Source organism: Colobus angolensis, unplaced genomic scaffold, assembly GCF_000951035.1.
Source record: "Colobus angolensis palliatus isolate OR3802 unplaced genomic scaffold, Cang.pa_1.0 Scaffold205, whole genome shotgun sequence".
NCBI lineage: Eukaryota > Metazoa > Chordata > Mammalia > Primates > Cercopithecidae > Colobus > Colobus angolensis.
Genome location: NW_012115211.1, coordinates 57,466 through 84,676, shown reverse-complemented (window position 1 = coordinate 84,676; position 27,211 = coordinate 57,466). Strand labels below are relative to the sequence as shown.

Here is a 27,211-nt window from a genome sequence, read left to right as displayed (position 1 = left end):
ATTTAAAAATGCACATCTGTTCATCCATACTGTTTCAGGTTGGCTCCCCTTCTGTATTAAAAAGGCGGGAGCCGAGACACAAGGAGGTTCTAAAGAGGGCAATGAAAATTATATGGGTTGTGGTTTGAGAAGGGAAGGAAGAGAAGAAAAAATAAGGCAGAAATTATTTCACTTGGAAAGGAAGGGGTAAGACGGGTGATAAATAGGAGGGTATTATATGGCAGCAGAGGGTGGTGAGTCACATGCCAAGGTTGTTATTGTGGCAGGGGCCTGGGAGACCAAAGGGATCATGTCTCAAGACTTGGAGCGCATTGGAAGAAAGACTATACAAATCACAGACGTTATTAATTATGATTAACAGTGGCCAATGTGGGGTTTGCTTTTCAATTGTGTTCTCTCACTTTTTTTTGACAGTTTCGCGCTTGTTGCACAGACTGGCGTGCAGTGGCACGATCTCGGCTCATTGCAACCTCTGCCTCTCGGGTTCAAGCGATTCTCCTGCCTCAGCCTCCTGAGTAGCTGGGATTACAGGCGCCTGCCACCATGCCTGGCTAATTTTTGTACTTTTAGTAGAGACGAGTTTTCACCATGTTGGCCAGGCTGGTCTCAAACTCCTGACCTGAGGTGATCTGTCTGCCTCAGCCTCCCTAAGTGCTGGGATTACAGGCTTGAGCCACTGCGCCCAGCCTCTTCTCTCACTTTCTAAACATGTGCCCGGTCTCTTCTCTCACATTTTTTTTTTTTTTTTTGAGACGGAGTCTTGCTGTGTCGCCCAGGCTGGAGTGCAGTGGCGCGATCTCGGCTCACTGCAAGCTCCACCTCCCGGGTTCACGCCATTCTCCCGCCTCAGCCTCCAAGTAGCTGGGACTACAGGCGCCCGCCACCACGCCCAGCTAGTTTTTTTTTTGTATTTTTAGTAGAGACGGGGTTTCACCATGTTAGCCAGGATGGTCTTGATCTCCTGACCTCGTGATCCACCCGCCTCGGCCTCCCAAAGTGCTGGGATTACAGGCTTGAGCCACCGCGCCCAGCCTCTTCTCTCACTTTCTAAACATGCCCAGAAACTGTAGGCTGTACTCTGCATATGCATCTCACCTGCGAAGGGCACTGTTTCTATGATCAGGCCAACTCCTGAGCAGGGCTTTCTAGGTTTTCATGGATTGGCCCCTAAATCCCTTTCCATCCTCACTCTGGTTGCTTTCCTCCCCTCCAATCCTCTAGCCACTGTGAATTTCCCATTGGCTCTAGAACCCACCATTTGTTCAACAAGTATGGAGCAACTATTACACGCCAGGTCCTGTTTTACACATTGGGAATACAGCCAGTAAACAGGACAAAGTCCCAGCCCTTGTAGAACTTACATACTAGTGTGAGAAGACCAATCATTTCCAGGAAAGGTAGGCTACTTTTCAAAGGGTAGTCTGAGAAAGCTTCTCCATGGAGATAATATTTAAGCAAAGACCTGAATGGTACAAAAAATGAGCTAGGCGCTAACTGGGTCAACAGCTTTCAAGGCACATCAAGTGTAAAGGCCTTGAACAAGCCTCTCTCAATGAGCTTTGTGAGTAGATGAAACCAAAAGACCACCATTAATAGCTGGGCAGAATGAAGGTCTAGAAGTTGGCATAGCCCAGCTCACATAGGGCCTTAAGAGTCATGGTCAGGAGCCTGGATTCTGGTCTAAGTGTGGGGGTTGGAGAAAAGGAGGTCCACGCAATCACTCCGCATGTTGGGTGGAAAATAACCTTGTAGGGAATGATAAAGTGAGAGATGATGATGGTTTAGACTAGGCAGGTAACAGGAGAGGGGGTGAGAACTGGGGGCCAGACATAGGGGTGCACTGGCTATAGGACACTTGAGCTGGGCCCTGACGAATTAGCAGCCTAAGTTTGCCAACAGGGTCAATGTCTCATCTTTGCAGCCAAAACACCTAGCATAATACCTGGCATGATGTGTGTTAAATGGAACTGGAAAAGTAGTAACAAATATACTAGAAGAAAAATGTTTTCATGAAGTAATCTTGAATTTTCTGTTTCAGAATGCTATTTAATCTTTTTCAAGGTGGCTATATATATATATAAAATTTGAAAAATTGAAATGTCAAAGAAAGGAAGTTATAATTCCTCATAGTCCCACCACCTGGAGACAAACTGGTATTTTGGTGTACTTTCCCCCTAGTCTTTCCATACTCATTTGTAAACAGGTGGGTATTTCCTCTTTGAGGAGTAGCCTAGTCTACCACAATCAGTTGGTTAGGGTCTGAATCCCACTCCACCACTGAGTGGTTTTGGACAAGCCATTTACTCTCTGGTCCATCCCCAAAATGGGGATAGTAACATCTGATTATTGTGAAACTAAATGACTGTTACAAAGTACCTAAAACGATGTTTGGTACATAGTAAGTGCTCAATATATAGCAGCTGCTATTAATAAATGTCCAAATTCCACAAACCAATTATTAAAAAAGCTTTCAACATGTCTTTTAGGGAAAAAAAGGCTTTGCAAATCTACAATCTAATCACATGGACTCTTCTAAAGAAAAATAATCATACCAAGAAGAGGAATTTGCCAAAAAAGATGTAAGCAATACCAAATATTTTTAAAACCAAATTTTATGGTAACACAAAACAGAAATGGTGCCAAGAACCCCAGATCCTGGCCTGTTTAATAAATCTCTCCCCTATAAAGCTGACATACTTACAGGATTAGCATTTACACTAATAACAGTTTAAAGGGCAGACACTGCTCACCTGCCAAGAAATAATTCTTTCAGGTTTTCCATCTTGAGTTACGTCTGTGTGCTGTGACAGAGCACAGGACTGAGTGCGGACACTTCTGCTCACTCCCAGCCTCTGCCATCACCAAGCAGTGCGATCCTGAGCAAGCCGTCCTCTCCCGTCCTCTGTCAAATGAGTTGTCTACGAAGTTTTCACAACTCCTTCCAGCTCCAAAACTCACCACCATGAAGAACTTACAATTCAATGTGTGTAATACTGGTGTGAGGAAGACGTATTACTTATGTATCAGGTACCTTAACAACCTGAAATAGCATGCTGAATATCAGTTTTTTTGTTGTTGTTGTTGGGGGTACGTGGGGAGTGGAGGATGAATCACACATTATATGGGTATACTTCTAATACTAATATAAAAGCTACATTTTCACTGAGAAGGAAGTGAGAGACTAACCTAATATTTGGGGTCATGAAGTTGCACAGTACACACCACTTTCAAAGGTCCAACTACTGTTAGCAAATGCCAATTTCTCAGTGGCTTCAAACATGTTTCAACTGGACCTATATTGGCAATGATGGTGGTGAATTTGGCTTAGTTTTACATACCATCATCACTCATTAACTTAATGAGGTAATATATGGGGAAACAAATATTGCTGTTTTTATAGGTTTCTGCAAAGGCTGTTGCCTACCTTTTTGACCTCCTATATTCAATGCTGTCTACTACTCTGAGCTGCAAACTGGGAGACACCTGAGTCACAGGTAAGGATCCCCTGACCCAGATTTCAGGGATGAGGAAGCCCCCAGGGGAACTGGCATCTAGACTAAGGCCTGCGAGGGTGACAACACAACACACATGCTGCACTCTGCTAATCCAGGGCACTGCCTCTGGTCAGGGCACTCTCCTCTGTGCTTCCCTCACACCGAGTTTACCTCTAGCTATGGTGAACAAAAGTTGTGGTGTGCTCTAGACAGTCTGTTTTATCTGTTGTCTGGCATAACTATTAATAGTGCCCCCTTACATGCTCGAAAGTACTTTGTTTAGGACCATCAATTATAGGGTTACCCCACCTTTAGCCCTGATCCTGGCAGACTCCAGCTTGCTTGTTTGGCTCTCCCATGTGACTCAGCTCACTGGGGGCTTGGGGTCAATCTTATTCTCCTGTGTGTCCATGGCATGGACTCTATGTCATTCACATTTGTATCCATGACAGCCTTGTGCCTGATGCCACAGACTGAGCAACATAGGTGTTCAATATGATATTCAAAATTAGAATGAGAAGCAAATACAATTAACAAATTAGATTTGCAAATCATTATATCATGTTGGGATTCTGGATTTACCTTTCACTAGCTGTGTGACCTTCTGATTCTTAGGTTTTCACCTGTAAAATGGGGATAACAGTACCTTCTTCATAAAGTAGAGCATAAAGTAGAGGTTTAAATGAGACACTATAGGTAAAGTGCTTTTGCACATAGCTGGCATATACTGAGCACTGTTAGCAGCAGCTGCCACTGTAGACAATGATGACTGCTGCTGCTACAACCCTGTTTTGGTGTGAGAAAACTGACACCTAACAACCATCCAGTAGAAACTCAGTAAGTGTGCACTAAAGGAATGCTTGGTCTCATGCTAGGTGCTGGCTTCACACCAGAATCTTGGGTTACGAGATGCATTAATCAAAATTACAATTTAGAAGTCAAAAGTTTTGACTCCTCTAAGCCCAGCTTTAATAACAATTCAAAAAAACCTCATTTCCATAAGAAGCATAGAACACAGCAGCACTATCTGACTGTATCCTTAGATTGCTAATTACCACATTTAAACTTCACCCTTGTTATAACTATACTCTTAAAATTTACTCATATAAGCATGCCAACTTGGATATTTTGGTCCATCTCTTCTCTTTTTGAACTGTCAACCTCTCAAGCTGTATGTGATTAATGTATATAGAGGAAAGTAGAAGGGCCTCAGATTGAGTCAACAGTTTTCTTGATCCCTCAATTACAATATCCTCTTTAAAGTACATCCTTGTTGAACATTTGGAATGAATTAAGACTTTAAACTTCCAGATGTTTAAACTACTACCGTAAATTCAAACTCATTAAAAAGGAGATTTACTACCTCTACATAGTTTTGAAGTCTGTTGTTCACCCTGTCCAAATAATTTATGAAACTAAATACAGTGGCAGGTAGTGTATTCTATTTATATAGTATTCATGTTGAGAAATTTAAAAAAGGTCTGGAAATTAACTGCCATTTAGTCAACCTATAGATCACACTTATTGTTACTTCTAAGCTAGTAATTGTTTCCTGAAACTGATCTTGTGGATATTTTTATGCTAATCTGTACTAAAAATTACTTTTTCTGGCCACAAAAAGCTGGCTACAGAGAAGCATTTGATTATGGCAAGACAGCTGCATCCACTCTCATGAAATAAATGGACCTGGATCTAGTCCTTTGTGTTAGTGTCTTGGCAGCCAAACAAAGGTGGCAGCACTTCTACATCCAGTTTGTAAAGTCTCAGAAGTTTCAGGCTCCATTTTTTTTTTCTTTGCAAGAAACCCATGTCGACTATAACGAGTGCATTTTAGAGATGCTGTGCTGAAAGCTGGCAATGGATAAAGCAAGAACATAAAAGGAACCTATTCCTAAAGCAAATATTCCTTTTAGAAACCTTAAGAATGAAATGGCTTTCACAATCAATTTCAATATCGAAGTATTGGACTGAAGTACCTGCCTCTGGCACTTACTTGCCATATAATTTGAGGCAATTAATTCATCTCTGTGAGCATGATTTCTCAACTGAAAAAAGTGGGCTAATATCTGAGTTTTTCTGAGAACTTGAATGAGATCATTCAAAGTGCCTTGTAAGCTCTAAAGTAATATATAAGTATTAATAAGCACTGCAAGTACACTTTTCCTATGACTTACTTAAAATAGCACTTAAAAAGTGGCTGCCCCTAATATCAAACAGAAATATACCTGATCCAACTAAGTTACTGCAGAGGAACTGGTCTCAGAAGGAAGGCTCTTTCAACCCAACCAACTACTACTTACCTCGCAGGAATTATTCTAAGAATTAACTGAAAATTACATAGAATTATTAATAAAGCATTTGTTCCCACTTATTTCACAGGTCTCACATCCTAGATCAGGCTTCAACTGTGTAACTTTTTTTTCCAAAAAAAAATGAGATATGTCAAAAGCAAAAATTCCTCTGATTAGATATGCTAAATCTTGAATGTCTTTCCTAGTACATTTGCAAACTATTTAGATATGATACAGACCTTATTTTTAAAAAACTGTACAAGGCTTTTGTGGATACTCTATGTTATTTTCCTTTCCTTTAATTTCAATAAATCTGATTTACTGAAGTCTATGAAGTTTGTGTGTGTATAGCTGTAGGTATGTACAATTTTATGTACTTATGGGCTAACTGTGGGCCAACTCTAGGCTGTAAGCTTGGTGAGTCAGAAAATGTACTGGGTATTGCCAGCACTAAGCCAAGAAGCCTGGCACACAGTAAGCATTCAACTTATATTTGTGGAATAAATGGTCATGACACCTACCACTTTCTAAATTATCTAATCTTGCAAAAGACAACCTGTTTCATCAGTGAGATTACCACTGATTCAACCTACCATCAAAGATCAGTTTGTTGAAAACATCTTTTAATAAATTAGGCTTTTAAGCTTTCAATAGACTGCCAAATTAGAGAACATACTTACATTATAAAAACAAATGATGGGCATCTCAAAAGCTTAACTAATGCTTATTGCATGAATATTTTTGAATACATTATTTGGCACACTGAAAAGGGGGCCATTATTTTGTAGCTCCTCCCAACAAAAGCAGTCTATTTCCTCATCCTTTGAATCCAGACTGGCCAAGTGACTTGCTTTGACTAAAAGAATGTGGTGAAAGTGATGCTCTGAATTACTGAGTCCAGGTTTTGAAGCCACTGCCTTTGCTTTCCTGGTACTCTGAGACCACCATTACGTAGCGCAAGATAAAAGACCACATGGAGAGGCCCAGTCATCATATTCAGTCCCCAGCCACCCTCCCAGCTGAATGCAGAGAGCCCAGATGAGACTAGCAGAACCACTCAAGCAACCCACAGAACTGTGAGAAATGGTCAGATGTTTAAGCCATTAAATTTGGGGGTAATGTTAAGCAGCAATAGGTCACTGATGTTAAATTAATTAACCCTCATAGCACAACCTTAAGGTAGATTTTATAGTTGAGGAAACTGATGCAGGTTAAATAACCTGCCAAGGTCACACCACTCTTAAGTGCCCTAAGAACAGGATGAATGTATTGAAACACCAGCTTTGTGTCTCCTTCATTGTCATCCTGCCATCATGAACTTGATCAGTTCTTTCTGCCAAGGACAGAGGCATCTCTTAGAGCCCTGGCTACAAGATAAACTCTTATCTTTTTGATAAGCTGCATGCATAATGTGTCTTGATTTGACACATCTGTGGGCTTTCCTAGGACAGAGAAATGGACTGTGAGCTATCATTCCCAGCAGTCCAGCAAATACACACCACTCTGGTTTCTGAAGCTCAAGGAACACTTACTCCCAACATAAAATAATTCATTAACACCACTGTATTCATTTTAGCCAGCAATAATACGACAAACTGACAATTTGTACCAGGGCCCACACAGTACATCAAAAAAAAAAAAAAAAAAAAAAACACCTAGTTGGGTGAACCTTACATTTAATACTTTCTTAATTGTTTTTTTCTATAACCCAATTAGTAAACCACATACAAAAGACTCATCTTGAATTGTGAAGCAGTTTATCAAATGTTTTTTAAGAGAATTTAAACAAGAATGTTTTGACCCCACCAAAAATAATGTGCCTAAGCTTTAAACAAAATTCACATTTTATTTAGATTGAAATAAACTATACAAAATTGATTTTCTTCACCAAAAATAACAGCAATATTTTCCATATTTTTCTAGATAAACCACAACACTTATTTTTGTAGGTTTTCCAGGTTTTGCTTATAAATCAAGATGAGGCAGTAGATAAGAGTCATGGAAAAAGACAGAAAAAAACAGACAAATCAGTTGTCAGTATCCATGGCCTCTGATTCTGTCTCAATCATTAAACAGAAGTGTTCAACATATACCTGCTAAAAAACTTAGGAAGATGTAGGCTCCAGAAAGGAATGTAAACAGCAACAATGAGATGTGGAACAACAGCAGGCCTTTCCATTCAAACTTTGTCATTTGTTCCTTTAAGTTCGAGAAAGACAAAATCTACACTGAAATCCTTGTTTGGAGAGCTCGTAAGCTTTTCTCCAGTAATTTCTTGTAACTGTCCAGTATAGATTTTTAGCACACTTAAAACTCCTATTAGTCAAAGATCAATTGTGGGCTTCACTATACCATTTTATAAAATGTATTCCTCCCTCCCACACCTCTTCAAAATATATTTCTTCGAAGAATTCACAACACCCAACAAGTACAGATCCACAGTGATAATAAATGTTATGTCTAAAATGACTTAACTAAAACAATTCCAGAGTGCCGTCAACAGAGATTACGCAGAAGGAAACATGGCACTTTCAATGATCTCTTCTGGAAGGACAGGTAGGTCTTCAAAGCATGAGAGTTCAAAAACAGGGGCCATTTAAACAGGTAGATTACCAATGGCTAATGTATTCAGTGGAGTCCTATAGGCAAAGATATTTAGTGATTAAGTGGCCTACATACACCTTACGGCTTTTCTTCCAAATATCAAATATAAGAAAGCCTGTTTTTAAAAGTCCCTTAGGTATTTTCCACAGTTTCAGAATTATCTGTGGGAAGCTCTGACTTACTTGTATAGAGTTTAATATATGTGTCCACCATTAAATCCAGGTCATGTTTTATATCAAAATTTATGTTAAGCAAAGCCAAGTTACTCGACCTTTGGTCTGTCAAAGTGTTCCTCAAATATGCTTTAAGACGCTTTCGTCCATTTTCATATCGCTCATTCTCAACCTTCATCACAGGAAGAATACACAGGACCTTCAGCAATGCATACACATTAGGAAAAAACTTGATATCAGGCAGGTGGAGGGCTTCATAGATGGTGGATGGAAGCTCTATATCTTTCCCCCTGTGTTTCCATTTGATTCTCCAACAATGAAGCTCGGCTGAGAGCGTGTCAGGATTGGGTAAGTCACTTCTATACATGTCAGCATGGTGTTCCTCCGATGTATTGAATTTGAGTTGTCCCATGACTGAGGGTACCAGAGACAAGCATTTAAGAGCTTTGAGGTGCTGTTCTGAGAATATATCTTTAAGTTCCTGAATAATGTGCTCCACTGTTGGGACACTTAGGGTTTCTTTATAGTAACTCTCAGAGGTTAGCTGAGATTCCAAGTTACCCTGGTGAGCTCTGCGGAATTTCCCAGGGAGTTTCATTTGAATATCAAGTTTGGTTGCCAAATTTGTGGCTTCCTCAAACCAAAATTCATGATAAACTTCAATATTTTCCATCACTTCGTTGAGTGAATGCAGTACTGCAGTCAAGCTACCAGCTGCAAAGAAGACATCAGAAGTTTGCCCCTGGAGATTTTTCCCAAAGGCTCTTGTAAAAGATAGGACATTTTTAAGAACAACAATAGTAACAATGAAATCAAAATCTGTTACTGCACTGCAGAGTACAAATGCTCGGCCAGCTATACAGTTATTCCATCTAATATTTGTGTCACTATTTATACCATCTAAACATAAAACAAGTGCTTGCAGGAGTTCCACTAAAATTTCAAAAGCATCATGCCTGCCTGTCCACTGAGAATGGCAGATTTCCTTCAGTTCTTTACCCCTTTCTTTACTGTTCTGAAAAAGAACAGAAATTACGTTGTCAAGTTCTAAAAGCAGTTGTGGTGATCGATGGAAAAAAGAACAAACTTCCTCAATTGTTCCTAATGCAACAGATACTCCCATAACAGGTACTGATTTTGCCAACCACGTATTTAAGGCACAGGAAGAGCAGAGTGTGTAGATAGCTTGGGGATATTTCTCTAAAAGTCTAGAAGCAACAACTTTCATTTTGGAAGAAAATCCACTAGACACAATGTAAGCCTGGCCACGACAATACTCCATATTTAATCCCCACTTCTCAGTTATCATAGTGTGAAATTTCACAGCCAAAATTTCTGCATCAGCTTCATAAGGCAGGAAGCCTATAAATTCCTCTCTTAGGTTATGAGATTCATCAACAAACCTAACCAACACAGGTAGGTGCTCTTCCCCTGCTATGTCCACTACATCATCAGTGATAATAGAAAAGAAGTGTGAGTCTCTCACTTCCCTGAGAGTTTCTTCTCGAATACAGCTCTCACAGATCTCTAGCATCTGCCTCTGCTGTGTTTTCGAACAAAACAACGTGTTAACTGCTGTTGTCTCAAATCGCTTTCTCAGAACCTCTTCACCAGAATTTATCCGACACTCTAGCAGTGCCTGAAAGTTATCTGGAGTAAAGAGACCTTCTGGGATTTCATCAGCCTCATGTCCATCCAGAGGTATGTTTTGCTTTCCCATCAGAATCAATATTTCAAATAGAGATTTTAGGTATTCTTTGTTTTCCTTCTCTTCAAGGGTTAGAGGTAAAATGTCCTCATCTTGCCCTTCACCCTCTTCTTCACTGGGGTTCTGAGCATTGCTATTGTTGGTTTCTTTATGTTTCTGTTCCTGTTCAGAAGTTTCATCAACTGGAAAACAAAGAATTAATGTTACAAACAGGCTCAAGAAAAACCATACAAAACAAAAAATATTACACCTTTGGTTAAATATTTAAAATCCACAAACTCATTCATTCAATATTCATAGGGCATTTACTAGACTACAGACTAAGATAGAGATTAAAATAAGACACTAAGACACATTCTAGTGGGAGAGACAGTGTAAACAGATATATTTTAATCCTAGATGTAAATGCTGTTATAAGATAGGAATAATTTTTTTTTTTTTTTTTAAGAAGAAGAAGAAGGGGGTCTCAATATGTTGCCCAGGCTGGTCTTGAACTCCTGGCTTCAAGTGATCCTCCCATTTCAGCTCCAAAGTACAAGGATTAAAGGTGTGAGATGCCACATTCGGCCTAATTTTTAAAACACACTTAACAAGACATTCCACATATATAATGAATGACAGTCCATGCCCTCAGAAAAACAAAGTGGGACAGAACTAATTACTAAACTACTGTGCTTAGTATTTTATATGCATCACATTACTCTCTCTTCAGGCAGGTGGTATCAACCCCACTTGACAAATGAGGTCACCAAGTAAACTTGCCCAAGATCACAAATACAGTTAGAAGAATGGAAGTAAAGTTGAAATCCAAGTGTGTCTGGCTCCAAGGTCCATGGTGATGCTGTTTTTATCAAACCATTATGCCACACATTTATATGGGAGATATGGGACAACTGTACAAACCAGTGTAATATAAAGGAGATTAATGTAATTCTTAGGGCTAGTATTAGAATATCACACAGCCTAATCTCTTCATAGGGGATAGGAAAACTGAGGCCCTAAAGGCTAAATGCCCTGTCCATAGTCATACAGGTCACTGGTGTCTGCAGGAAAATAATCCAAATCTGAGGAGTCACAGTTAAAACCTAGTTCTCAGAACATAAGACTATGGCCAGGTGCCGTGGCTCATGCCTGTAATCCCAGCATTTTGGGAGGCTGAGGTGGGTGGATCATGAGGTCAGGAGTTTGAGACCAGCCTGGCCAATATGGTGAAACCCTGTTTCTACTAAAAATACAAAAATTAGCTGGGCGTGGTGGCATGTGCCTGTAGTTCCCGCTACTCGGGAGGCTAAGGCAGGAGAATTGTCTGAACCCGGGAGGCAGAGGCTGTAGTGAGCTGAGATCATGCCACTGCACTCTAGCCTGGGCAACAGAGTGAGACTCCATCTCAAAAAGAAAAAAGACTGGGGAGGGCGGCAGGGAGAAACAAAAATTCAGAAGTTGCATTTGATGACAAGGATAAATAAGGGGTCATGAACAAGGAGGGCATTTCAGTTGGTGAGAATTATTCCAGCAAAAGCACTAAGGTAGAAGAGGGAAGCATGCTGTCCAAGTACAAAGGGAAATCTAGTCTGACTGGAGCCTGTGTGAGCCATGCTTCAGAGCTTAATAAGGGTTCAGCAAAATACAGGGAGCATCCTTCCCTCACCCCTCCTCAAATCAGATGACACTGCTATTCATCATACGTAACACAGCAGTGGTTCTATTCTAGAGAGGCTTCCCAAGCCAGAAAGCAAGAGGCTTTCCTGGATGCCTGCCTGTCTGGCTCCCTCCCTCTCTCCTCCATTGTTTCTCTACTTCCAATTAACTAGTACTAATTCCCTTGCTTTTATTTTTTTTTCAAAAAGACGTTCATTAAAGAGCAAAGAGTACAAAGTGAAAAGTGAAGTCCCTCTTCTTTTGGGCATCTTTCCTAGGTGTCATAGGTATACAAATTTCTTAAGTTCCCTGAATCTATTCTCTTTACTCTCTCTACCATTGCCTTAATTCAAGGCCTGTCAACTTTTATTTGGTCAGCTGACAGCCCAACTGGCCTCCCTGCCTCCAGTGTTACCTTTTGTAATCCAACAGAGTTCTCTATGTACCATGGAAATCAGGTCCCTCTTATCACCTACTTACAAACCCCTAAGTGGTTTCCTATTGCTAACAGCCCACAAGTCTGCAAGTTCTGGCCTTTGGGGTCCTCTCTAGGCTCATTTTCTAACCATAATGGGTTATCACAAACTTTAACAACACTATAATAAGTGTAGTTCCCCAAATCTAGCACCCTGTTTCATGCACAGAATACCTTTCCCTCTCTTTGCCCAAGTCCGTATCTCCTCATCCATGAAGAGGGAAATAACAGTACTTATCTCAAGGCTATTGTGAGAATAAAATGAATTAATACAAGTAAAACACTTAGAACAATGACTTGGCATCAGTAAGCACTCAATAAAATGCTATGTTAATAACAACAGCAATAAATAGAGGAGGAGTAACTAATAACTGATAAGAAGAAAAACAGCTTTTAGCCCTCGTCCTTTGGTGACATAATTCGGGCATCAGCACCTACAGAAAGGCTGTTGTGACCACTACTCCCAGTGGCACTATGTGCCCCCACAGCATTTAGTCCTTAAACATTTACCAAGAATTCATTACGCACCACAACTGGGTGGACAGAAAAGAGATTCAGTGCATGCCTCTACTGTTGCCCTTCCTTCCCTACAATGGAGCACTGTGTGCCTGCCACCCCTCTACCACACTGAGAGAGGAGGCGTCACCTCTGTGAGGCCTGCATATAGCATAGTGTGTGTGGCATAGCACCACTCAATAAAGACAAACTAAAATTAGACTTTATTCTCATAGATAATTTCAAAACACAGGACAAAGTTGAGCACACTCTTACATCCATTCTCAAGGTAGGTTTTTGACACAGAACATATTTATTTGTCCTTACCAGGTCAAGGCCTTTTTAAAAGGCATTCAGAAGTTGAGTCATTAACACTATCACTTACTTTTTTTCTGTTTCAGTGTCCTGATTTCATCTTCACTCTAAATGTCAAGAAAAAAAAAGAAAAAAAACAAAAACAAAAACAAATCATCTTTAAAAAACTGACCCCTAGTCTATCATCTTAGACTCACAAATACAAATGCCTAGTCTGAGTCAATTTAATTCTTTCAAGAGCATAAATTCTTTATATAGATAGTATACATTCTTTAAACAGACAGACAATGAGAAAACCAGAATAAGCTGTTAATGACTCCAAGGTTATAACAAAGTCCTAGGGAGAAAAGAATACATCATTTTACTTATTTTCTACCTAAATCACCGTAACTTTGGGTTATAAGTGTTTCCTGGCTAATGAAAGTCACAAAAATACACCATGGCACTTGGAGTTAAATTCAAGAGGACACAAATCATCTTGCTTCCCAATTTAACCCTGGAGATGTCCCATAAGAAGGAGGTTGCTGAATCTCAGGACTCAACACAAAAGTGATGGAAAGTCCCTGCGAAGGAGAAGGTGAAAGAGTACCAGCATGGAAGAGATACACAGAGCATACACAGAGCATAGTAGGCCAAGTGGCACCAATAGGGTTAGACAAAGGAAGAACTTTCCAGCTGCATCCTTTACTTTCCTTCCAACCCTCTACAATGCTTAAATCATGAGCCACTTTGTTGTTTTCCGTGGCAGAAAAGCAGCAATGCCAGTGACAGACAGCAGGATGCCTGGTGGGCAGCAATGGACATGGTACTGATAACAAGAAACATCAGCAGGCCGGTCAACCTGGACATCCCCTCCTTATCCTATGGACTGCATGTTTATAAGGATGGCGGGTCAGGAAGAGTATGCCTGCTGTGAGATTATGTGAAGCGCTGTGAGATTATGTGAGGCTCTCGGAGGGACAGACTACAGGGAAATGATAGCTACAGGACAGCAAGTGATTGAGCTCCTCATCCTGATACATATTATACTTTATATCTATGGATTCAACCAATCATGCACTGAAAATGCTGGGGAAAAAATGGATGGTTGTATCTATCGTGAAAATGTGCAGACTTTTTTCTCATTATTCCCCTAAATAACACAGCATAATTATTTACATACCATTTACATTGTACTAGGTGTTACAAACACATAAATGTATTAAGCATCATAAATAATCTAGGTATTACTTAAAAATGGATGGTTCTGCCAGGCACAGTGGCTCACGCCTGTAATCCTAGCATTTTGGGAGGCTGAGGCGGGAGGATCACCTGAGGTCGGGAGTTCGAGACCAGCCTGACCAACATGGAGAAACCTCGTCTCTACTAAAAATACAAAATGAGGCCGGGTGCGGTGGCTCAAGCCTGTAATCCCAGCACTTTGGGAGGCCGAGACGGGCGGATCACGAGGTCAGGAGATCGAGACCATCCTGGCTAACACGGTGAAACCCCGTCTCTACTAAAAATACAAAAAATTAGCTGGGCGTGGTGGCAGGCGCCTGTAGTTCCCGCTACTCGAGAAGCTGAGGCAGGAGAATTGCTTGAACCCAGGAGGCAGAGGTTGTGGGGAGCTGAGATTGCACCCTTTCACTCCAGCCTGGGCAACAAGAGTGAAACTCTTGTCTCAAAAAAAAAAAAAAAGTTTGGTTGTGTCTATACTGAACACACAGACTTTTGTTCTTGTCATTATTCCCTGAACAATGTAATATAACAACTATTTAGATAGCACTACATTGTATTAGGTATTATAACTGATTTAAAGTACACAGGAGGATGTGTTCAAATTATATGCAAATACGATACCACTTTATATAAGGGAATCAAACATCTGTGGATTTTGCTCTCTGAGGGAAGGTCCTGGAATCAGTTCTCCATGGACACCAAGAAGAAAGCTGAAATGGAGGACTGTAATGTAGGTGTCAGTATTCATCTAAGAGAAGTCCCAGGAAAATAGAAATAAACAAATAGAGGGGGAAATGCATAACGAAAAATCAAAACTAAGGATTTCTCAGAATTTAAGATGTAAGTCCTCAGCTGTAAGATGACAAATTAAGGTACATAAGAAAAAAACTCACATCTAGATATAGGTTAGCAAAATTTAAAATGTCAAATATAAAGAAAACTTTTAAAAAGCTTTGAGGGAGAAAAAGATGATTACCTAAAAAGGAACAAGAATCAGGCTGGCACAGACTTCAATAGCAATAACGGACGCAAAAAAATCAGAAAGAATCAACATCACACAGACTGTATGTATCCTCTATGTATCTCTTAATAACATTTAAAATTTAAAATATCAAATCGTTTTTAAAAATAATTCCACATCTGGAAACTAAGAAAAACAAACCTGTGTTAACAAAAGAGAGAAATTACAAAATACCTACAGCCAGATATGATAGCACTACCTGTCTAAAGTTGTGGGGTATAGCTAAAATGGACATAAGAGACACATTTACAGCTTTGAATACACATAAATATGAGCTAAACATTCAAGAAGCTAGAAAAAGAGTCAAAAAGTAAATCACCCTAATCAAGGAAAAACCAGTAAGAAAACCAATATTCACAAGTACAACAATCACTGACAAAACTACTGGTTCTTTGAAAAGATTATTAAAGTTTCATAAACTTACAACATTACAAACATTAACAAAACATTAACAAAACACAAGAAGAAAGAGAAAACCAATAAAGATATCAGAATGGCAATCAAAACTTTCCCTCACCCACCCCAAGCCCTCTAATGGTTTTACCAAGTTCTACCTTACTTTTAAAAGCAGATAACATCTACCTATATAAATTTTTCTAGGAGAAAAAAAAAAGATATCCAACTTATTTTATGATGCTAATAGAACCTTGATATTGTAAGTGGATAATGAGAGTACATGAAAAGAAAGTTACAGGCCAAGATTCACAAATGTAAAATCCTAAATAAAATACTGACCAATTGAATCCAATGGCATACAAAAGCAAACAGACATATTGCAATCAACTAGAATTCATTACAGAAATGCTGATGGTTTACAGAAAATCCGTTAGTATTACTCATTGCATTAAAGAATGAAAAAAAATGAACTTTTCTATTAAATACATGCAATGAAAGCATGTGGTAAGTTAAATACAAAAACGGAATATAGGTCAGGTGTGGTGGCTCACTTCTGTAATCCCAGCATTTTGGGAGGCTGAGGTAGGAGGAATGCTTGAGCCCAGGAGTTTGAGACCAAAGTGGGCAACATGGCATGATTGCATCTATAAAAAAAAAAAAAAATACAAAAAAAAAGCCAGGCAAGATGGCACACACCTGTGGTCCCAGCTATTTGGGAGGCTGAGGTAAGAGGATTGCTTCATCCCAGAAGGCAGAGGCTGCAGTGAACAGTGTCTGCCCCACTGTACTCTGGCCTGGGTGACAGAGTGAGACTCTGTCTTAAGAAAACAAACAAAAAACAAACAAGAAAACTCTGAATATGGGAGTAGAAGGGAATTTCCTTAACTTGATAAAAACTATCTAACAATACCAACAGCAAACATTATACTTAATGGGGCAAGGCAAGTATGACATTACTAGAATTGTTCAATGTAGTACCAGGCATCTTGATTAAACAAGACAGGCAACAGAAAAAATTAAAATAGTAAGAACTGAAAGTGACAAATTTCTCCTTATTTACAGATGATACAATCAGTAACAGAGGAAAAACTCAGAAGACTTATTAGGATTAATTTAAAAAGAAGTTCTTCAAAAGTGCTGGAAACAATTTCAACCAGAATATATCATCTAGACCAGTAAGAACCATAATGTATTTAAGAAGTGATCTAAGGAAGAATGTATACATTTTCATTTAAAGAACTGTAACAAAAGCCCTCAAAATTTTTCATTTTCTGTACTCCTAAAACTATTCTAATATTCTTTTCAAAAAACTAGTATTTAGTTTTGTCAATGACTGCTGTTATTTGATAGGTATTTTATGGGATTTTTTTTCTATTCATGGATGGAACTAGTTAATACTTTACAATAGTTTATACCGTAATAGTAAACTAGTAATATTCGTTTACTAACATTAGTAATACTAAACTAGTAATAAACTAGTAATAAATTTACAATTGCTAATATTGTAAAGATGTCAATTCAAAGCAATTATAATGAAAATCCCAAAATAATTCCTAGGAGAACTTGACAAAAGGGCTTTCAAATTCAAAAGCCCAGGCACAGTGGCTCACGTCTATAATCCCAGCACTTTGGGAGACCGAGGCGGGCAGATCACTTGAGGTCAGGAGTTCGAGACCAGCCTGGCTGACATGGTAAAACCGTGTCTCCACTAAAAATACAGAATTAGTCAGGCATGGTGAGTGCCTGTAGTCTCAGCTACTCTGGAGGCTGAGGCAAGAAGAATTGCTGGAAACCGGGAGGTGGAGGTTGCAGTGAGCCAAGATCATGCCACTGCACTCCAGCCTGAGTGACAGAGTGAGACCCTGTCTCGGAAAAAAAAAAAAAAAAAAAATTCATATGGAGGAATAAAGGTCCACAAATAGTTAAGAAAAAGAAGAGTTAAACAATCACCTGATTTGAAAGTTAGATATATTACAAAGCCAAGGTAATAAAACAGTGCGGTATAGTTGCAAACAAATAATACAGTGAAATGGAACAGAACTCCCCAAAACAGCCTTATGTAAACTTGTTATATAACAGAGGTGGCATTTTACACCAGTGGAGGAAAAGAAGGATTAACAGACCATATTGGGAAAACAGTTTCTCTACAAGGAGAAAAAGTTATTATAGATCCCTACTGTATGTCATACAAACTCCAAATGGATAAAATATCTAAATATGAAAGGTAAGCATAGAATAAGGAAAATCAGATAAATGCTATCTTTAAAAAGCACACAGTAGGTGAACTGATAGGACATATATTAAATACACTAGCATGGACACCAACTGGTAGGGGAAGGAATGGTAATGGTAATAGTGGGTGAAGAACGAAAAATAATAAAGCAAAATAAGGGCCTTGCTAGTGGCAATGATGACAGAAAGCCATGGACTAAGGAGTTACTATACTTCTGTTCACCTAAGTTCAACAAAATACAGATAGGTGTCAATCCTCAGAACTGAAGGATAGCTAAGGAATATAAGAATATGTGTAAATTATGCCATAAACAGAGATTTCAATGTTTTTTTTCTAAACTCTGTCCATATTTAATAGCGACAGAAGCCTTATCTTTAAAACATTCCGTGTCTCCACTTTTACACTTTCCCTCTCTTTATTCCTTTGTGCTGAACTCTGGAAACACCTCAGCTCTACTTTCCTTACTACAAAAGAAAAGGTAGTTTTCTCCTTCTTCCCTAGAAGGGAATGAGCTAGTGGCCTATAATTAACAGCACACTCTGGACCAACTCAACAAGTATCAACTGGCTAAATTTGAGGGAGATTTTCCAATTTAAATACTAAAACTCATCATCTCACATCCAGGCCACTATTTAACAGCTATAACATTTATTTCCCATTACATTACTTCTGAAATAGAGAGTAACTTGGATTAATTTAACATAAATGCATCCATATTTGATTTCATAGTATTATGGGGGAAGGTGGCAAAGCTGAAAGTACATAGACATACCAGTTCTTTTATTCGTTTTCTGTGTCTACTATGTGGGTTGTTCAAATGACTGGTAAGATCAAATATTGTTGGTATTGCATTATCTCGAAGAACTGTCCTATAAGGACTCTGAAAAAGAAAAACGTGTTAATTCAGAGATGATCCTTATAAATATATTATACATCAATAAAATTCTATGTTAATGACCTCCACAATATTCCTTCAACTCCAGCTCTAAAGTATAGAGACTTACAGAACTTGACGTCAGTTCAGGTCAGTCTACTATTTCCAACTGTACCTGCATTTGCCCTTCTGGTAATCTTATTATAAATTAAGAAACTGAATTGAAGGTAGGCATAAAACATAAAACATGCTTGCATTTTGTGTATCTGTTTCTAATTCAGCATCCCAGCTACTTTATCTTCCTGTCTTTCCAAGAGCCCACCAAATCTACAGGAGGTACAAGTCTCCCAAAATAATCTGTACTCTTGTATGTTCCATAATAATGCATCCCTATTTTACCTAATGTTCCACTTTTGCTAATATTACTGAGAAGTATCAAGGCACGGTGAAAATATTGGACTGGGACCCAGGAGACCTAGGAACTAGTCCAAACTCTACCAGTGAGTGACTCACTAAGACACCTTGGCTAAATTACTTTCCCTTTTTGGACCCCAGTTTCTTCTTCTGAATAAAATTCTGGTATGGAACTACATCAACATTTCCCAAAATGAAATTATTCACATACTAACGATCATAATGCTTGCCATTTCAGTTATATTACCATCTGTATTTTTACACAATCTACTCACACTGTCTTAAGTAATAAAAACTGTAGGAAGAATGATCTGATGTTTTTATCTTATGTTTTTAAAAATTTTATGTTTTTAACACATACTACAAAACTTCTAAAATAAAAATTGAGGGCCGGGCGCGGTGGCTCAAGCCTGTAATCCCAGCACTTTGGGAGGCCGAGACGGGCGGATCACGAGGTCAGGAGATCGAGACCATCCTGGCTAACACGGTGAAACCCTGTCTCTACTAAAAAATACAAAAAACTAGCCGGGCGAGGTGGCGGGCGCCTGTGGTCCCAGCTACTCGGGAGGCTGAGGCAGGAGAATGGCGTAAACCCGGGAGGCAGAGCTTGCAGTGAGCTGAGATCCGGCCACTGCACTCTAGCCTGGGCGACAGAGTGATCCGTCTCAAAAAAAAAAAAAAAAAAATTGATTCATGTGCCACATGAAACCAACTCTCACACCACAAGTGATACTGATATACATAATCACATTTTTGCAAATGCTAATCTAGGTATTTCTATATTTCTTTCAAGTCCTAATGATCTTATGAAAGAATGATCATACTCTACCCTACTTCCTGTTAATTTCATCCAACTTGGCTAGAAGCTGGATATATACTTAGATGGTAACAGCCTTACTGCCAGCCCTGAGGAGGCTGGATAAGAGACAAGAAGCTTATTAAGAGGGAGAGTAATAAATAGCTGCTATTACACTCCTCTCAAACAGTCCAAAGAAATAGTGCCTTTAATTTCTTCTTCAATTTGCAATGATAAATTTGCAAAGATAAAACATACTTCATTTAAACTTAATTTAAATTTGCAAAGATAAAACATACTTCATTTAAACAAGCTTTCTTGGAAGCAGCGATTAATTCAAAATATCCAGGCATGTTCTTTGAACATGCCAAACAAAAATAACAACTTCTAAATTTGTTCACCCAAGGAAGGGAGGTCGGGAAGACATGAAGGGAAAACATGTATCTAAATGGAACACACTATCTTGGGTTGTACCCAAAGAGTTGTTAAACACATTTGGGATGAATTTCTATTCAGAGTCAATATTTTCTAGTTCAATTCCATGCCATAACAGAAAGCACAAAGATAATTCTCTGACTTCCTAGTAACCCTCAACTTCTAGTTCTGGGCTCGTGATCCTGAGTCTACCAGGGAGGCTGAATGAGGAATTGGTTAGGGACACAATCACTGAAGGGGGTACAAGTTATTATACTCAAAGCTCCTCCATCTTTCACACTGAGCAAATGTCCCCAAAATAAGCAAATACACATACACAATCAACTTTTGATATCTTACCAATTATTAAATAAGGAAGAGAGGAAAAAAAATTTTAACAAATTTTTAAAAGTCAAATCAAATTGATTTTCTATTTGCAAATAAAGCAAAGACATTATAGATCAGAAAACAGAATATGTAAAAGAAAAAAATGACATTTTATAAATATTTATTTTGGCCAGGAATGTTGGCTCACACCTGTAATTCCAACACTTTGGGAGGCCATGGCCTGGTAGATGACTTGACCCCAGGAGTTCAAGACCAGCTTAGGTAACATGGCAAACATTCCATCTCTACAAAAGATGTAACATTCCATCTCTACAAAAAATACAAAAATTAGCCAGGTATGGTGGCACATGCCTGTAGTCCCAGCTACTTGGGAGGCTGAACGGGAAGGATTGCTTGAGCCTGGGAGGCCAAGGCAGTAGTGAGCCATGATTGCACCACTGCACCCCAGCTTAGGCAACAGAGCAAGACCCTGTCTCAAAAAATAATAAGAAAAATAAGAAAAATATAAATATTTATAAGGACACATGCCAAAAAAGACAATATTCAATTACTGCTTATGATATCAAGTATCGCATTATCAAGATTTAATTTTTAACTGCTGAATTAAGGTTTGAGCATAAAACAATAATCTTACTCTAGCATCAAAATAATAAAATATTTGGCTCTGGCCAAATTCAGTAGTCATGAATGTTTACTGATGAGATTTTTTTATTTTTTTGTCTGTTTGTTTAAAGACAGGGTCTCACCATCATGTTGCCCAGGCTGGCTCTGAACGCCTAGGCTCAAGCAATCCTTCAGCCTTAAGACTCCTGAGTAGCTGGGACTACAGACACGTGCCACTGTGCCTTGCTACTGATGAGATCTTCAATGTCAAACTAATAAAGCCAAAACTCTTAAACATTTAGATATGGATATCAGAAAATCCAGGGGTTTTTGTTTGCTTGTTCGTTTTTGAGACACAGTCTCACTCTGTCACCAAGACTGAAGTACAGTGGCACAATCTTGGTTCACTGCAACCTCAGCCTCCTGGGTTCAAGCGATTCTTCTATTTCAGCCTCCTGAGCAACTGTGATTACAGGCGTGCACCACCATGCCCAGCAAATTTTTTTTTTTTTTTTTTGTATTTTTAGTAGAGAAGGGGTTTCCCCGTTGGCCAGGCTGGTCTTGAACTCCTGACCGCAAATGATCCGCCCGCCTCAGCCTCCCAAAGTGCTGGGATTACAGGCATGAGCTACCATACCCAGCCCAGAAATCCAGTTTTTAATAACATCTCCTAGATGTATAGAAAGAACATTTTCTCACATTTGGATTCATTTATTCAAGATTGAAGAATCATTTAGAAATTAAAAAAGCAAACCTGGCTCATCTTTCTGTTCTATTCTCTAAAAAATGTAAGAATGAACTATGCTTTAAATTTCTCACAATCTGGTTAGAATTATCTAATTAAGAGACCATATTTATTACTAAAATAAAAATGCAAAAATGCATATGGCAAACGTATTTAAAATAATTTGGGATATTTTTACTTAATGTCAAGAACATAAAAGTAGTTTGCCTTTCAAACATATGAAACCTTTTATTTTGGTTGATCATTATTACCCTCTTAACAAATTAAGGCAAAAATATTCCTCAAATATTTGTGATTAAACTGTTGAACCGGAATTGGCTCACCTCCCAATGACTTCACAAGTATCTGCTTCAATTAATTTTGAGAAATAAAATAACCCAATCATTCTTTAGTTTTCTGATGCCTCTGCAAAATGTATCTGAAAAAAATATCAAAATAAATTGCTGCATAACAACATATAGTGCACCTTCGAATCAAGTTTATGTCTATCCCAATATCTGAGGTGTTACATTAGTTACATTGAAACAAGTCTGCTTCATTTCAATCAAATTTGCCTTATTTGTGCCTTTTATAAATCACAGCAAGAGAATCACAGAGAGTTAAAAATCTTAGAACTCAGGAATTACCTGGTCTAATCTCCTTATTAGGAACTGGGGCCCAGAGAGGGGAAGTGACTTGGCCAAGCTCACACAATTAACTGGTCTTGATATGAAATTACATACTATTGATGGAAATGTTTTTCCACATTACCTGGATAATTTGTTTACTATTACATCTAGCACATAAAAATTAAGAGTTAGTTCTAATAGTACATCCAAAAACATGAAAACAAGAGCTCCATTCCAAGATGAAAATTTTACTCATAAAAAAGCTCTAAACAGCTCCAAATAAAAACACCAACTTTACCTTAAATACATACTTTTATAATCATCTAAAATTTTTCTGAAAACTAAATAATATTTAAAAGTGGTTACCTTGGCCGGGTGTGGTGGCTCATACATGTAATCCCAGCACTTTGGGAGGCTGAGGTGGGCGGGTCACTTGAGGTCAGGAGTTTGAGACTAGCCTGGCCAACATGGTGAAACCCCATCTCTACTAAAAATACAAAAATTAGCTGGGCATGGTGGCATGTGCCCGTAATCCCAGCTACTTGAGAGGCTGAGGAGAGAGAATCGCTTGAGCCCAGGAGGTGGGGGAGGTGGCAGAGGTTGCAGTGAGCTGAGATAGCACCGCTGCACTCCAGCGTGGGTGACAAAGCAAGACTGTCTTAAAAAAAAAAAGAAAAAAAAAAGTAGTCACCTCGGGTGAGTAGAAATGGGGCATCAGAAACAGAGGAGTTTTTCTTTCTTTCTTTTTTTCATCATTTTGGGTTTTTTTCCAGACAAGCTGTTACTCTGTTGCCCAGAGTGGAGTGTAGCGGCATGAACACAACTCACTGCAGTCCTGACTTCCTAGGCTGAAGTGATCCTCCCGTCTCAGCTTCCCAAGTAGCTGGGACTACAGGCATATGTCACCACACCTGGCTAGTTTTTTTTGGTATTTTCTGTAGATGTGGCGTCTGGCCATGTTACCCAGGCTGGTCTCAAACTCCTGAGCTCAAGTGGTCTTCCTGCCTCGGCCTCCCAAAGTGCTGGGATTATAGGCGACTGGCAAAATCAGATTTTAAGAATAAAACAGATATTATTCAGCTCCAAATCTGTCTTATCTTAAAGTGGCAGGATATAGGAATACTTTCCAACATTGGCAAATACTTACATTTCCAACCACAGATAGTGAGAGAGAGAGAAATCAAGACAAATAGAGAGACACCAAGCTCTTCTATTACTCACAGTTCTACAGATCATAGAGGTCTCAAAATGTTTGGCACATAATCGATAATGTTTATTTAGCTGATCAGGCGTTTTATCTTCTAAGTCTGCTCTCCTACAGTTCTCCACCCACTTCTGGCATCTATAAATAAAACCAAAATACAATTATGAAAATGAGCTCAGCATTTAAATTTCAGCCTTCAGTTTTAAGGCAAACATATATTAATAACAACGGATTCCTGCTCCCCTCCCTGAGAACATAATTTGGAGAATTTTATTAATAACAAAATAACAGTTGGAAAAAAACTTCGAAATCATTTAACAACACTTCAATTACAGACAAGGTTAAGAAGTAACTTGCTTGGAGGCAAGTACAAAATCAGCAGCAGAATTAGAACTGAAACCGGCATCTTCCAACTCCAGACATCAGAGAAGATCCAACCATCAGCAGAACAAGCAGAAAGCTGCACAGCGACGAGGCTAACAGCCTAACATTCCCTTCAGGATTTCAACTTTCAACAAGTAAACGAAACAACACTGTCACTGTAGAAAATCAGTAATTAGATGTTCTTTAAATAACTAGTTTCTAAGGGAAGCATAAAGGCTGTATTTGTTTATCTTCCTATGAACACAAATTATTATCTATAGTAATATGTGTTGACTAGATTGCAAGCTCCATGAATGCAGGGACTGTGTCTACACAATCCAGTACACAAAAAGTACTGAAGACAGCAAACAAGACAAAGTCCATGCCCTCTCGGTGCTTAAATATTTTCAGAAAAACTAATAATAAGCACTTATTATGAGCCAGGCACTGTTCTAAGTCCTTTCCAAAGATGGGTACTATTATTATCTCCCTTGTGCAGATGAAGAAACCAAGGCACAGAAATATTAAGTAACCTGCTAAAGTGACAACCGGATCTTTCATGAATTTCTTTTTTTTTTTTTGAGACAGAGTTTTCCTCTTGTTGCCCAGGCTGGAGTGCAATGCCACGATCTCAGCTCACTGCAACCTCTGCCTCCCAGGTTCAAGCGATTCTCCTGCCTTAGCCTCCCATGTAGCTGGCATCACAGGTGTGCGTTACCACACCTGGCTAATCTTGTATTTTTAGGAGAGATGGGGTTTCTCCATGTTGGTCAGGCTGGTCTCGAACTCCCGACCTCAGGTGATCCACCCACCTTGGCCTCCCAAAGTGCTGGGATTACAGGTGTGAGCCACTGTGCCCGGCCCATCCCTCAAATTTCTAAGAATAAAAGTTCTGCCATGGATAAACAGTGTCACAAATTATTTTTCTGAGATGGTATCTCGCTCTGTTGCCCAGGGTGGATCGCTCAGGGTGGAGTGTAGTGGCATGATCGCAGCTCACTGCAACCTCTGCCTCCCAGGTTCAAGCGATTCTCCTGCCTCAGCCACCCGAGGAGCTGAGATTATAGGTGTGCAACACCATACCCAGCTAATTTTTGTATTTATAGTAGAGATAGGGTTTCACCACGTTGGCCAACCTGGTCTCGAACTCCGGATCTCAGGTGATCCGCCCAAAGCGCTGGGATTACAGTCGTGAGCCACCACGCCCGGCCCAACATATTCCTTTATAATGACATCACAGTATTTTTTTTTTTATGTTTTAACACTATTGTCCACCTTTCCCCAACACACCTGCCCCTGACACTTAATTCTCTCTATTCTAAAAATGTAAAATCATGGTAAAATGCTATGATTTTTAAAAAACTACAGCTAAATTGTACAGCATTTCATTTGACCGACAAGTATTACACTGCTCACAGTAATGATGCCTAAGATGTTCACAATTTCATCACACTTGTACACAGTTGTACATTATGATTATAAACATTTCATGTTTTAAAATCCAAATATTAAGTATAAAAACTATTTCACTATAAAATAATCTGCCATACTGCTACAGTTGTTTGTTTTTTAAATTCTTAAATCCCTGGAGACCTTCCACACAGAGCAATACTGTACATATTACCTCTGAACTAAGTTGAAGCAGCTTTCTGATATCAACAGCAACTCTTATTCAGACAACCAAGAACAGAATGGGCATCAGGCAGACAGTCTAATTAAATACACCTGTCTTTCTATATGAACTACTTAAGAATAAATCTAGTGAAAGATGTGCAAGACCTCTAATAATCTTTTTAAAGCAAACTTAAATAAATACATAAGTTTATGAACTGGCACACTAAATTATAAAGATGTCAATTTTCCCCAAACCCATTTACTAATTCAATATAATCACAAGCCCAATAAGTTTGTGAGAGAGAGCAAGAGAAAGAAATGACTAATTATTCTAAAACTTCTTATACACAAATTTAAAGAACCCAGGATAACCAAGACAATCTCGAGAGAGAGAGAGAGAAAAAAGGAGGTTAAAGGAATTACACTACCAGATATTAAGACTTACTGTAAAGTTTATTAAGACAGATACTGGCAGAAGGACAGAACAATGAAACAAAATAGGGCACTACAGATACTTAAAGGTAGCTTTGAACAGCGGCAAATATGGAGTTTTCTTTTTCAATAAATAGGGCTGAATGAGTTGAATATCCACATGAAAAAAAACAAATCTTAACTCCTATTTGTACACCATACACGAAAATAAATTCCAAGTGATTGTAGATCAAATATGAAAGGTAAAACAATAAAGCCACTAAAAGATAACACAGGAGATTACCTTCATGACCTTGGAATAAAGATCTCTTAAGGCAACAGAGAGCACAAACACTAGAGGAAAAGATTTATAAATTAGGTTACTTTAAAGTTAGTAACTTTTCTTCATTAAAAGAAGCCATTTAAGAGTGAAATGGCAGACCACAAAATGTCAGATATTTGCAATACATATATCTAACAACGGACTCACATTCAAAATATATATGAAGAACTACAAATAAATAACCCAACATAAAAACTGGCAAGGGGTCTTGAACAGGCACTTTATAATAAAAAGGTAATAAAAATGGCAATACATAGATGAAACAAATGCTCAATCTCATTTGCCATCAGGGAAATGCTAATTAAAACCGTAACAGGCCAGGCGCGGTGGCTCAAGCCTGTAATCCCAGCACTTTGGGAGGCCGAGATAGGCGGATCACGAGGTCAGGAGATCGAGACCATCTTGGTTAA

The 27,211-nt window shown here is 38.9% G+C and overlaps 1 protein-coding gene across 2 annotated transcripts; it reads right to left on the bottom strand.

The window, feature by feature from the left end:
* Window positions 1-7,611: 7,611 nt before the first annotated feature.
* Window positions 7,612-26,570, bottom strand: PRKRIR (protein-kinase, interferon-inducible double stranded RNA dependent inhibitor, repressor of (P58 repressor)). 2 transcript variants are annotated; one of them, XM_011942002.1, is made up of 6 exons: window positions 26,493-26,570; window positions 24,088-24,208; window positions 22,582-22,676; window positions 18,837-18,944; window positions 13,264-13,300; window positions 7,612-10,452 (listed from the first exon to the last, which is right to left on the bottom strand). In XM_011942002.1, the coding sequence occupies exon 6, from the start codon at window positions 10,280-10,282 to the stop codon at window positions 8,522-8,524; it is 1,761 nt and encodes a 586-aa protein (XP_011797392.1). In that variant the 5' UTR covers window positions 10,283-10,452; window positions 13,264-13,300; window positions 18,837-18,944; window positions 22,582-22,676; window positions 24,088-24,208; window positions 26,493-26,570; the 3' UTR covers window positions 7,612-8,521. The 2 variants fall into 2 exon arrangements, with proteins under 2 accessions (XP_011797392.1, XP_011797391.1); XM_011942001.1 differs by lacking the exons at window positions 22,582-22,676; window positions 26,493-26,570 and having other exon boundaries at window positions 24,088-24,210.
* Window positions 26,571-27,211: the final 641 nt, after the last annotated feature.